This window comes from Oryzias melastigma, linkage group LG1 (genome assembly GCF_002922805.2).
Source record: "Oryzias melastigma strain HK-1 linkage group LG1, ASM292280v2, whole genome shotgun sequence".
Classification (NCBI taxonomy): domain Eukaryota; kingdom Metazoa; phylum Chordata; class Actinopteri; order Beloniformes; family Adrianichthyidae; genus Oryzias; species Oryzias melastigma.
Genome location: NC_050512.1, coordinates 22,601,994 through 22,615,484, shown reverse-complemented (window position 1 = coordinate 22,615,484; position 13,491 = coordinate 22,601,994). Strand labels below are relative to the sequence as shown.

Genomic DNA, 13,491 nt, shown 5'->3' with positions numbered 1-13,491 from the left:
TATTTTCCACGTCACAAATATCATATTTTTCAAACTGCATTTTTTTTGTCTGCTACTGATTCACAACAATTTGAATAAAAAAATCCTCAAAAATAAATTTTTGGGCTTAAAATATGTCCTCCATCATCAGAAAAACACCAAAAGAACTTCTCAAACAGGCAGACGGCTGGATCTAGGTGCAACAGGTTTATTTGGCACAGACAGGAGAACAGGAGTGAAGCACAGCTAAGAGTCCACAGAGCTTAATCAGGGTTAGGCAGGCAGAGGTCAAAGTGGTCAGGGTCAAGGGTAGGGTCGGGGCAGGCAGCAAGTAATCAGAGTTGAAGACGAAGCAGTGTCAGATGAAACAGAAGATCAGGTCAGGATGCAAACGCTCAGTAATGCAGGCAGAGTGGCACAAACAAGACTTCGCACTGAGAAGAGCTCAGACTAAAAACTGGGAGTGACTGCAGATGGAAAATGGCTGTGGGGCTTCTGGGTGTGACAGCAGGGGTTGATGGGAAATGTATTGTGGAGACCCAGAAAGTGCTATTGCTCATGTAATGGATCCCGCTTATGGTCAGAAGGTGTGATAGGGGACCGATTCCTGACAGGAACATGTTAAAAACACAAATTTTATACTTATAGTTTTTTGGGGTTTTTTAAGGTGACACTCAGGGCCAGTCCTGGGCATAGGCGAGCTAGGCGGCTGACTAGAGCGCCATCTGCTGGATGGGCCGCCCAAATTACAATGATTTAATTTTTTTTAAACAGCTTAACACACCACTCATTTTGTGTGAAATGTTAAAAAATGTAATAATTAAAACCATAAATAAAATAACTCAAAAGTTTGAAATAATCAATAGTTTTGCCAGTTTCTGCCCTCCTCATTGCCTGACGTAGCCCCTGTCAAAGTTTGATGGACGGGAGTAGGAGGAGGGCTGTAAGTGTGGTCGTATCTTCTTTAAAACAAGCCCTCAGGGGCAGCTTTAAGGTCAAAAAAGAAAGGAAGAGGAGGAAAAATCACGTTTCGCCTAGGGCGCCATGCAGCCCAGGGCCGGGGCTGGTCACACTCCAATGAAAAAAGTGTTTTTTGGTTTTTGAACTTGTTCTTGTAGTGTTTTCCTCTTAATGGAGGATATATATAAAAGAATTTAAGATTAAAACTGCTTTTCTGAATCTGAAATTGTGTTGACTTAGGAGCAGATGAAAAACCAGCGGTTTGAAAAAAACTCGAGTTTGTGATGAAGAAACTGCCATCACAAAGTCTCCCTTCTCTGCCACAATTCTAAATCATCCACCTTAAGAAAAATAGATCCATTACCTTCTTCATTTTCCCCGTGTGAGCTGCCATCTGGATCAAAATTGTACAATATTTACCGACATTTTCTTGCTATGCTATTGTATTGTAAGCTAACGGTAGAACATGTAAGCAAAAGCATGCTGGGATTTTTACATAGGCTTACTTCCACACCAATTGTCCCGCCCAGAATCCAGAAGCCAATTTCTAATGAGTTCCTGCCGGTGTGCAGAAAATATGCCTTAAAAAATTAGACTAGGTTTTTGATTTTAGCTAAAAACTGCATTATAATAAATAAAAGATCACCAGGAGCAATTTTATAATAGAAACAATATATAGTTGAGTGAAAAGACCCTAACAAATCTAAAGATGATTGCATTTATACCCTCATTCGCATCTTTATTAAATAAATAAATAAATTAATACTACAATATTTTCGACAATTAACAAACAAATTAAATTGAAACATTAATCTTCAATTCTACCTGTGCAAGTGATGACACTCCGGCTGGCAGAACAAACATCTGTTTAGACAGCATACTGGCTGACACTTTAGGATAGGGAAGCTTTACACTCGTCCAAATATCCTGCTGTTATTTCTCTTTACTGTGAGAACCCAATTGAAGGCTTGCATTAGCCACCCCCTCGGAAAACTGTAAAGGTGAGGTCAGTTAACAGCAGGAGGCATTAAAAGGTTCTTCGCTGATGGAAGACCAAGAAGAAGGATGAGAAACAGAAAAGAAAAAGGCAAAATAAAAGATTCAAATGAGGTTGTGCCATGCAGACATCCTCAAGTGCTGCCCTCTGTTGTCTCTGATACACAAGCATTCCCTTGACACTAAAAATAATGCCTTCAATCCTCAAAGCTATCACTGACACACAGCCAGCTAACCAAGTGTGGACTCCTTCCAGCGCTCATGTGTAAAAAAGATCAGTAAAGCAGGCGAAATCCCACTGCACATGTGCATCGCTGCAATAAAACTCAGCACAGATACAAAACCAAGCATTACCTCAGCTTAACAAACTGCACACGTGCAACTTACACAATGAGCAAAAGATGTACTTAAATGACCCTAAATAACATGACATCACACAAAACGCACACATGCCATATTGCTGAAGCTAAATGCAGAGAGGGAGACAACTGTGAGACAGCGTGATACCTGGCAGGGACAACGGAAACATCATGGAAAAACACAACAACCCCCCAGGAAGAATTAACACCGACCAACAACAGCAGGACACCGCAGCAGCCACAAAGACCGCCAGGTGACAGATTGTTGCAGTTTACCTTTTTGTGCGTCGAAACATGTTGCTCGCAGCAGAAGGATGTGTTGGCAGAAGAACATGAGAGCCACTGAGCCTTCACGCGCACACAAATGATCACACATGCACACACGCTCGCAGAGGCAGGCAGTCAAGAAGCAGCGATTACGCTCCACGCTGGCATGTCAGCTTCCTCTGGGCAAACACACACTCACACTCGCAGACTGTCTCTGATGGAGCGCCGTGACTTTGCACACACACACACACACACGAGTGTGTCTTCTGGAGAGGATGAAGAAGAAAAAAAATGTGGTCATCTGCCTCACAAAGAAATGTGAATTAGAGTGAGGAAACAGCAAACAGAAAGAGAGAAGAGACAGACTGGGGGAACAGGCTGCCGAGCATCTCGCTCAGAAGGAGAGAGGGTTGTGGGGCTGCTCCCAAGGGTGTCGTGCCAAGTCAGGAAGTGTGCGGCGACAGAGAGATGGAGAGGGAGGGAGGAAGGGGGGTAAGAGGGGAAAGAATAAATGTGTGTGTCCTGGTGAAGGAGAGGAGGTGGGTCAGAGCGAGAATATGCAAGCATGAGAGAAAAAAACAACATGACAGAGAAAGGAAGGGAGAAATATTAGTGGAACAGACGGGGAGCACTCAAGTATAGAGAAGACTGAAAAGAGAAAACAATTGTTTTGGGATTTCTGGCATCGAATTCTAAGAAAAGATTGTAACTCGACACACACCGGCTACATTATTAGGTACACCTCGCTAGTACCGGTTTGGACCTATTCTGCCTTCAGAACTGCTTCAATCCTTGGTAGCAGATTCAATAAGGTACCAGGAACATCCCAGAAAGAGTTTGGCCCATACTGACATGATAGCATCACACAGTTACTGCAGATTTGTTAGCTGCTCATCCATGATGCTGATCTCCTGTTCCACCACATTCCAAAGGTGATTTATTGGATTCTGGTGACTATGGAGGTCATTTGAGTCCAGGGAAGTCATTTTCATGTTAAAGAGTCTGAGATGATTCCAGCTTCATGACTGGAGGTAGCATCAGGAAAATAGTACACTGTGGTCATCAAGAGATGGACATGGCCAACAACAACACTCAGGTAGACTGTGGTGTTACTCAATTGGTACTACAGGGCCCACAGTGTTTCAAGAAAACATTCCCCACACCATTACACTACCACCACCAGCCTGAATGGTTGATACAAGGCAGTATGGATCCATGCTTTCATGTTGTTGACTCCAAATTCTGACCCTACCATCTGAATGTCACAGCAGAAATGGAGACTCATCAGACCAGACAACGTTTTTACAATCCTCTATTGTCCAGTTTTAGTGAGTCTGTGTGAATTGTAGCCTCAGTTTCCTGTTCTAGCTGACAGGAGTGAGACCTGGTGCATTCTTCTGCTGCTGTAGCTCATCTGCCTTAAGGTCAGACGTGTTGTGCGTTCAGAGATGCTTCTCTGCACACCTCGGTTGTAACCAGTATATAGCTAAGGGACCTCAACAAGACATTTCCCCAACAGAACTGTAGTTCACTTGATATTTTCTCTTTTTCTGACCATTCTCTATAAACCCTAGAAATGGTTGTGGGTGAAAATCCCAGCAGTTTCTGAAACAGACCAGCACGTTTTGCACCAACAACAATGCACGTTCAACGTTCAGTCACCTTTTTTCTCCACTCTGATACTCAGTTTTAACTGCAGTAAATTGTCTTGACCACGTCTACATGCAATTGAGTTGCTGCCGTGTGATTGGCTGATTAGAATTTTGCATTAACGAGCTGCTGGACAGGTGTATCTAATAAAGTAGCCATGTGTATTGTAAAGAGTTCTGGTTCGGTTTAGTTCATTTTGATTTTGGAGCACAACCGATTTAGGGTTCAAATTTTAATCTAAATTAATAAATATGCTCATAATAGTAATAATAATGTCAAGTAAATCTTGATTTCCCAGCAGATATTGCTTTTAAAAGCATGTTTTTTGATTGAATTCACTGACATGTTGCTTGATTACAGTAATTTTCAGTCAGTCCCACACTTGTCAATCAACTGCTGTGAAAGCAAGAGCAGCTATTGTGTATTCACCACATAAAAATAATCAAAATAATCACCCTCAAGCACAGATAAGAAATAGCAGAATCTGTTTGGGAAAATGATTTCATATCTTGGATGATTTAAAAAAATGAATTTGATTAGTTTTATTTTACTGGAAGCACCAGATGATCAATGCAAGCTTTGATTTTAAGCCTTCTCAGAGACGCCACATCCATCGACTCCCAGTCGATTTGTCCAGCGTATCAGTGGAGCTGTAAAGCCCAGACAAGAGGGCTGTCACATCCACTGAGCATGCATGCATATGCGCGCTCGCTCCGTCCTTTCGCTTTGAAACAAACCCACCAAATGTTAAAGCTGACGCGGGGTGACAGTTGCACAGTAGTGCTGAGAGGAGTAATTCAATAATGAATGCCGTCTCTAATGTGGGAGTCTGGATGGATAAAATATACATGGGGAGAGAAGAGGCTGGTTGGGGGTGATGATATCACTGGAACACAGCGGGAGATCAGAGACGGGGATGGGGGGATGATATCTTATCGAACACTGGATTTTTCAGCTTCTTAGAAGCAGCGTTTGGACTTTTCCAGAACATAAGCTTTTAGATTTTCAATATTGTCTTTAACTTTGTTTATTCTTACTGTACAATCACTGAGAAATACTGTATAATTACACACAATCCATAAGCTCCACCCACAAATTGGGGGGAGGGGTGCAGAGAGAAGAGAGCTGACGACTGCTCCAGAGTGTCTTTGATGTCACGCTGTGACATCTGCTACCCAGCCGAACAGGTCAGAGGTCACGAGAGAAAACCCTCACTCCATGACAGCACATATGTGGATGTCGCACAACTCAGCATGCACAAAAAGTGGCTAAGACACACGTGCAACCAGGACTGGACAACCAAGTTTAAAAATGTAGTTGACAACAAACATAACGACTATTCTTGGGCTACAAAACGGTGCAAAAGTCCAAGCCACCCACATTTGTTTCATCTTTCAAAGTGATCTTAAACAGATGTTCCAAAGCTTTCTAAAGGTTCAGTCAGGGTAAGAACTGCTCAAATGTAATTTACTCTGCGTGGGCAGGGCTGTCACAGCAGAGGGGTGTGAAACACCGTTACCTCTGGCGTACGTGACAAAGAGGACTTAAACACTGGAGGACACCAAGGCAACGTATCTGCTGTATCCGTCTGCAATTTTGTCACAGTCAGTATGAAACTGGAACCAGAGAAGGCTGCAGGCAGCAAGAAAAAAAAACACTCCTGCAGGTACAGAAGAGACATGGAAGACAAAGCCAAAAAAACAAACAAAAAAAAAAAAAGAAAGTAAAAAATATGAGTAAAGGAAGGTAAGTTACGGGTAACTAAAGCAAACATGTAGTAATAAATCAGTAAGATGTATAAGGTTCTTTTGCACTATTATAGAATTTTTAGATCAGTATCAGCACGGCACAGCTATAACATGTCCTGAACAAGAACAACAAAAATAGTGCATATGTCAACAACAGAATAAAGTTAACAGCTTTGCCGAGGAGGTACAACAGGAAAAAAGAGGGAAAATATTTTATTTTTTAAAATATTAATTAAGGGGCTGCACGGTGGTGCAGTGGTTAGCGCTCTTGCCTCACAGCGAGAAGGCCCCGGTTCGACTCCCGGCTGGGACCTTTCTGTGTGGAGTTTGCATGTTCTCCCCGTGCATGCGTGGGTTTTCACCGGGGACTCCGGCTTCCTCCCACCGTCCAAAAACATGCTTCATAGGTTAATTGGTGACTCTAAATTGTCCCTAGGTGTGAATGTGAGAGTGGATGTGTGTGATTGAGGCCCTGCGACAGACTGGCGACCTGTCCAGGGTGAACCCTGCCTTCGCCCTTCAGTAGCCGGGATAGGCTCCGGCACCCCCGCGACCCTGAAAGGGACAAAGCGGTCAAGGAGATGGATGGAAAATATTAATTAATATTTTCCTTATTTTCAGTAGTTGTACCTCAAACATTATATAAAAAACAATGTATTAATATTGCCCTGAAAACTAATGACACAATTTGCACCTACTTTGATTGAGCAACTTCTTTTAAAATGTTTTTTTAAATTATAAAAAAAAAACAAATCAGCAGCAAAAAAGTCCCCAATTTGAGTTAACCGTATGCAAATATCACCATCCCTGCATATTATGAAAAAGTTATTCATTCTCAATTATTTTTATTATTATTTTTACTTTAGTTAGGTTTTTCTATCAGATATACATGACATAATTATTGTCCCATCTTCAGAAAAAAAGGCAAAAAATACTGTAACCTGACTTTAAAATGTTCTGTTTTGTACATAAGCACATTGTCAGGAGTCAGTGCTCTGCCTTCCTCTCTGGTCACCAGATACTAAACACACTAAATCTCCCAGCAACCTCAGCGCACACGCCCCGGATGCTGCTCAGCTGACACTCATTGACAGTCACTTCCGCGCTGCACAGAGCCTCACTCAGTGCGAAGTATTGTTTGTGCCACTCTGCCTGCAGTACTGAGCATTTTAGTCTGGACCTAATCTTCTGTTTCTGCTTCTCCTCCCTGCCCTGACCCTCGTCTGGACCCTGGCACCTCTTTGATGCTTCCATCCTCTGTGATTGACCTCTGCTGTTGAACAAGCAGATATTAATGTTCAAATTTCACTAGATTTCTGCCTCCTTCTGTTGTGTGGAAAAAACAGATTACACCAGAATGACTGCAGCAAATCCCAGCATATGAGAGCACAGAGGGCAAAAAAGTATCAAACAGACTGATAATATATGCTGATAAAACACAGAATTTTGTGCCCTACATTTATTTCACAAATAGATAATCCATCCATTCGTCTTTTTTCTTAACCCACTAAATACTAGATACAGGAGCCTGTCCTGGTAACTAATAGACAAATCAATAGTTCTTTACAAGGACACCTACCAAAAATGTATGCATCAATATTGGGTTAAATCATGCAAATAATATTCATATTGAGGAAAGTCAAGACAAATACCTTTTTATTACCATTTTACATAAAAATAAGTCAATTATAAAAAGTAGAAAATTGGGGCCACACACACACACAACTGTAACGAAAGAAAAAAGGTAGAATTTGTTTTTTGTCAGTCCCTTTCTGAGTGAGTCATGACCTAAATAATCATCTTTACTTAATGTTGCTAAACAATTCACGTTCAGAGGTTATGAATACACGATAATGACAGAAAATAAGTTTAAAGGGGTTTAAGGTAGACGTAGAAAAGATTAAAAGAACAAAGGAGGAAAAAAAATGTCTCCAGGGATCATCAACGGATTAAATATTTCAAGGACTCGGAAACTTGATAGAAAAGTGAAATCATTTGTCGGAAACTTACACGGAACTTTCATGCTTAAAAGCAATTTCATACAGCTATTTGAGCACACTCGAGACACTTTTCCAAGAGTTGCCAAGTTAAAGAGAATTTTCAGCAGCAGGAGAAGCAGTGAGTTAGGAGGAGCGAAAAGATTCATGCCTTTAAATGGAATACTGTGACCTTGAAATTATTATAGGCCCACTTTGAGAAATGGGAACTGCAGATCTATTTTTAGATGACAAATTTACCAAATTTTTTAATGACAATTCATAAAAAGAGGTCATAAAAACTTAAGTGAGAGGACAAACACTGCTGTTAATCAGCACCATGGACAGAGACACTCTGACAGAGAGGAAATGCTCAAAAAAGCTATATTTAACTACCAATCAAGAAAGGGATTTAAGTATTTATTCACATTAATTAACAAATGTAATGATAATTTCAAGTTGCTTTATTGCTTCATCTTGCTAATATCTATGATGGAAGCTTTTTAAAAAGTTAGTAGAGTTGGTAAAGCTTTACAGATGTCAACACTGTTTATTATTTTCATCAAGTGTATGATAAACTAAAAAGATTTAGTTCTGTCTTTGTTTTCCACAAAAAAAAAACACATTTCATGATAGGTAGTAGCCACACATTTTGACTGAACTATTAAGTAGCAATAACACCTCAAATCAACCATTATTTCATCTGATTCCTCAGAAAAAAATGCAGTTTTGACCCCATTTGAGGGGAAAAAGCTCTCACAACAGCTCAAATAAAAAACGATTTTTCTATTACTTTAGATAAGTTAAAACTATTAGGGGGTTAATGCTGTCGCTGGGTGTCTTAATAAAGCACTGGGAGCCTGAACCGACACGTCGGGGGTTCGCCACGCTTGCCTGGCGTTTGATTTTAAACTGAAGTGTTAGACGTCAGGCAGCGCTCGGCTCTCAACCTCCTCGCCTCCTTGATCCATGCAGGCCACTGAGGTGGTAGCACGGCTCCACTGCTGCTGAGCTTTTATTGCATAGCTCACTGGTGCAGGAGATTGGCCGGCAGAGAAGCTCGATGAGTGAAAAAAAATGAAAAGCAAGTTGAAACATGCTGGCTGAAGGCAAGCTTTTCACTGCGTAGAAACACATGACCACAGCTTCCTATGAAAAAGACTGCAGGGGCTTCTGTTGAGATCTTAAACATATATATATATTTTACCCTTTGACTAATATTCAGTTCCCAGAATGTGTACATTTATTTATTTGTGACATGTTTTTATAAAAAAAAAAAATATTCAAGTAAATCCATAGTTGTCTTGTTTTCCCCTGATTCCTGATTTGATTAAAAATTACTTTTTCAAAATTAACAAAAGTTGCATATACTTGATTATGTAGCTTACTCTGCATAAATGATTTATCAGGTTGAAAAGTGAACTATAAGAACAAGCAAAAAAGAAGTATTTAACTTTAAAAGATTTGCAAAATGCTGCATTTTTTATTTTAAATGCTTACTGTGTGAAACATTTTATAGTTTGGGAGCTAAATCAGATTAGAACTACAGTTGATTTGTCTACTATATTTTGATGAGAATAGCATGAACTGAAAGCAAATAATAATTTTCTCCTCAGCCTTTACAGCAAAACTATGTTCACATTTTAAAAGGACAACAAGAACAACCCATTACAAATGCAGCTCAGATTTACGGGTTTCTGATGCTACAGAGTCTATAATTCATTAATATTTCTGCAAAATGTTCCAAATTTATACCAAAAAAAAAAGATCAAATATGTAATTTTAAAAAAAATAACTGAACTCCATCTCTGTGGCTCATGAATCATTCTGAAGTCAAGTGCTCTAAAAAAATTACAAATAAAACATGATTATTTGCAACTGTGTTGATTGTTTGTAAGCTCATTGAAAATAGACAAACTTGATTTTGTAAAACGTCCAAACCTACCACCTCCAGGCTGAATAGAAGTTGGAACATCGGGGTTGTTAACAGTCAAGCACACATTTGAACAACCTGCACTTATGACAGCATCTGAACACATTCATGCACTTGATAAAGGATATCTGCCTATCTTTAAAGTACAACTGATGATAATAATTGAGTATAAACAAAGGAGCAATGGGAGATGATAGAAATAATCTCCTTTTTCTAACAGCATCATACGAATCCTTCATGGAGCTCATAAAGACGGTCCAATTCATGAAGTTTTACACTCAGAACAAAATTCAGAGTTTTGAAATCAAAATGTCTTTTATTCCCAAAAAAAAAGTTGAGTTTTAAAAACAAAACTTTCAATGTAGCAAATGATTTTTTTAAATGTTTGCTTTCAAAATATTTTTCTTGGCTTTAAAAATGTGTTTTTTGCATTTGTTTTCTCTCTATCTTTGATTTTGCCTCTCAACTCTGAGCTTAGCTTGATATTTGTATAAACATCCAATCACAGACAATAGCTTTCTTTCTGATTGGTCTAAATTCTGTCCAATCAAGTGGCTCTACCTCACATTGATGGTGCTTGGAGACAGACAAACTAACTTTTTGTCAGTTCCGTTCAGTTTTGTTCTCAGTGTAGGGGCACGTAATGAGCTATTGTATATAGGCTAGAGCCATTACACTAGCTTGTTGCATACGCAAAGTTGGACGCCATATTGGATAGGGCGAGATGCCTGTTCACTGATGTGGTACAGTTGCCCAAACAGAGCTGGAAAAACAAAAAATGTAACTCTTCACTAGTAAATTATTACTGTCAGCTGATAAAGGAGAACTTCTAGGAAGCATTTTGTTAAGATCAGAGTGAGTTTACTCTCAATAGTGAATGTTTTGGCTGATCTTGAAGCCTATTCAAAGTTGATGGTAGCTTTAGAATTCACACTGCTTCCACATTTCAGAGACAAACTCGTTCCAAAGCACTACATAAATAAAAATAATGACTGTTCTTAAAGTAAAAATAATACATTTTTACTTATTTTCTGTCTTGCAAAACATTTAAAAAAAGTTTTGTATTACCAAAAAAAATCTTGAAAATATGTCTTTGTGACCAGAATTGTTTACTTAAAATAAAAATTATTGGTAAGAGAATTTTTCTTACCCCATTGGCAGATTTTATGCTTATTTAAAGAATGTTTTTTTCAATTTTTGATTTATTTCTTTGGGCTTGTTTTTGCACTGAGGCTAAATAAAACACATAATCTGTAAATCAACAAGTCAAAATGCTGTATACCACAAAGGCAGCAGAAATGTACAATATTTTTAATTTTTAAAGAGAATAAACGAGAACCCATACACAGGAGGATCACATACATAAAACCTCCAAAGCCCATCAACTGGATGAGCAGGTCTGGTTTGTAAGCTATTACACATGCATGCAGAAACTTCCTGCATGCAGTAGGACATACAGAGGGAAAAGGTGAACTCACCCACTGCTACTTTTCCTGGGCAGAGGTAGATCCTTCTGGTAAGAAAGAGAAATCAAGAAAAGAAAAGAGGAGAGATCAGGCAGATTATCTGGGTCACATCACTGCTTAACATCGTTAAATGTAGTTTGTCTCTAAAGAATAAATGTCTTTAGATTTACAATAAGAATTCCTAGCATGGAGCTGCTGTAACACAAATCAAATTAAAATTAGCAGCTTTATTAGGGGTAGACACGTGTCACATAAATAACTTTCTTTCAAAGTGAGCGACTGCAAAAATAAATCGAAATAAAGCTGATAAAATGATTTGTCCCATCATGCCCTCTGGTTCATGTCTTCAGTTCATTGTGGTGTCGCCTTGGTGATTCTTGGTGAGTGAAAAGCAGTTTGAAAACAGATCTCTGCAAAAGTGCTGGGAGGCTTCAGAGCTTAAAGAATCACCAGCTTGATGGTAGACGAAAATCAATATAAAATTTGTTGCAGCTATATTTATGACACTGGGAAACAACAGGAAGATCCGTGATGTGATTATCTGCGGCGATAAATCCGTGCACCGCTTGTTGTCCGTCTATTATCAATTTAAACCATTTAACATTCAGTCTAGGAAAGCTCAGGTTGCCGTTAGTTCCTTTTGTCAGCCTGTCCACTTTTAGCACTTCCTGGACTATTTTCTACCTCTCTTTTGTTTCATTCAAAAAATAAAAGTGAAAAATACACACAAATAATCGCTTCCTTTCTTCTCTCGGCCTGTCTTGCTGTTTTAATAGGCAACCTGGGGCCTTAAACTCAAACAAATCCAATGAAATAAAGATAACTTGACCGCAAGAGCTGACATCTTTCAAAAGCAACAAAGAAACCGTCCCTTTATTCAAGAAAGACATCAATAAACCCACGTGAAGTTATTCATCAGAATCTGCAGTAGAAAAACCTAAAAATCTAAAGGACTTTAATAGTAATTGACAATTTGTTGACTTTTCACTAGATCTAAAGCTGTGGGCCAAACATAAAACAGTCCAACAAATGCATTAATGTTTCGATTATTAAAACAGTAAATGGTGGTTATTATATAGGGCTTTACTGCCTTCATAGAAGCCCAAAAGCACTTTAAAATTACAAGTTCATTGGACCATTCATTCACACACTGATGGCAGCACCACTGCCCAGCACCTATAACCACCGGGAGAAATAAGGCATTCAGTGTCTTTGACCAAACCTGCAATCTTTCAGTCAGAGGTCGACCAGGGTTTGTCTCAGATGCGTTCAAACCCTCAGATTTTTTCACATTTCCACTCTTTTGTAAATATTTTTTTAATTTTGACAGTCCCAGTTTTTCCAAAATGTTGCTAAACATTGAGTCTGATGAGCAAATTCCCTTCAAATCTGTATTTCATTTTTTTGGAACGAGTTTGTCTTCAAGCCCAGAAACTCTTCTTGGTACCTTAATACCTTTATGTTTGAATTAATATATACATACATATATATATATATATATACTCATTACTCATGTTTAAAAAAAGTTTGCTTTTCCCAGTTTTAAATAATGACACCATGAGATGACACTGGATGTCTGACCAAACTACCTTAAAATGAACCAGAACAGCTTCGACCTCTTTACACACAAAGTAAAGTATAACTAATTATTAATTAATGATCTGAATGGAAATGTTCATGCTTGTTCTGTCAACACTGAAAAGCATCTATACGCTAGGGATGCTGGGAATAGAGTCAAACACGTCCCATGACGCTTAAAATTGCATTTATGAATATTTATTTTTTAAAAACATGTTAATAAGGATCAGACAAAGAAATGTAAGTAGCAAAAGCTTGTGTTTGTGATGTAGAAAATTTGCTTGGTGGGGAAGTGGGGCGGGGTTGCTCCACACCAACGGTCCCACCCACAACTCAGAAGCAAATTTCATATAAACTCCTAATGCTCTGCAGAAGTGATAGAAAACAACAGTTTTTTTTGATAAAATTGCCATAATCATAATCATTTTTCTTTTTGGGGGGGGGATTTTTTCTGGGAATTCCTAATTTATAAGTAATTTTGAGCATATTTTCAGGATTTTCCTATGTTTTGATTTTCCATTTTGTTACATATAGCACAGTTGAAAAAAATAAAAGAAAAGTATTCTTATTTATCATGTG

At 38.8% G+C, this 13,491-nt stretch overlaps 1 protein-coding gene across 6 annotated transcripts in view; it reads right to left on the bottom strand.

Annotated features, from left to right (window-relative positions):
* mast1a (microtubule associated serine/threonine kinase 1a) overlaps positions 1-13,491 on the bottom strand; it is an 87,375-nt gene that overhangs the window by 65,362 nt on the left and 8,522 nt on the right. For 4 of the 6 annotated variants that reach the window (XM_036213311.1, XM_036213316.1, XM_036213318.1 and 1 more), the window contains exon 2: positions 11,347-11,381. In XM_036213311.1, the coding sequence (XP_036069204.1) occupies positions 11,347-11,381 (35 nt within the window). Of the gene's footprint in view, positions 1-2,570; positions 2,972-11,346; positions 11,382-13,491 lie in introns of those variants that run through there. The other 2 variants (XM_036213312.1, XM_036213314.1) reach the window with 2 other exon arrangements.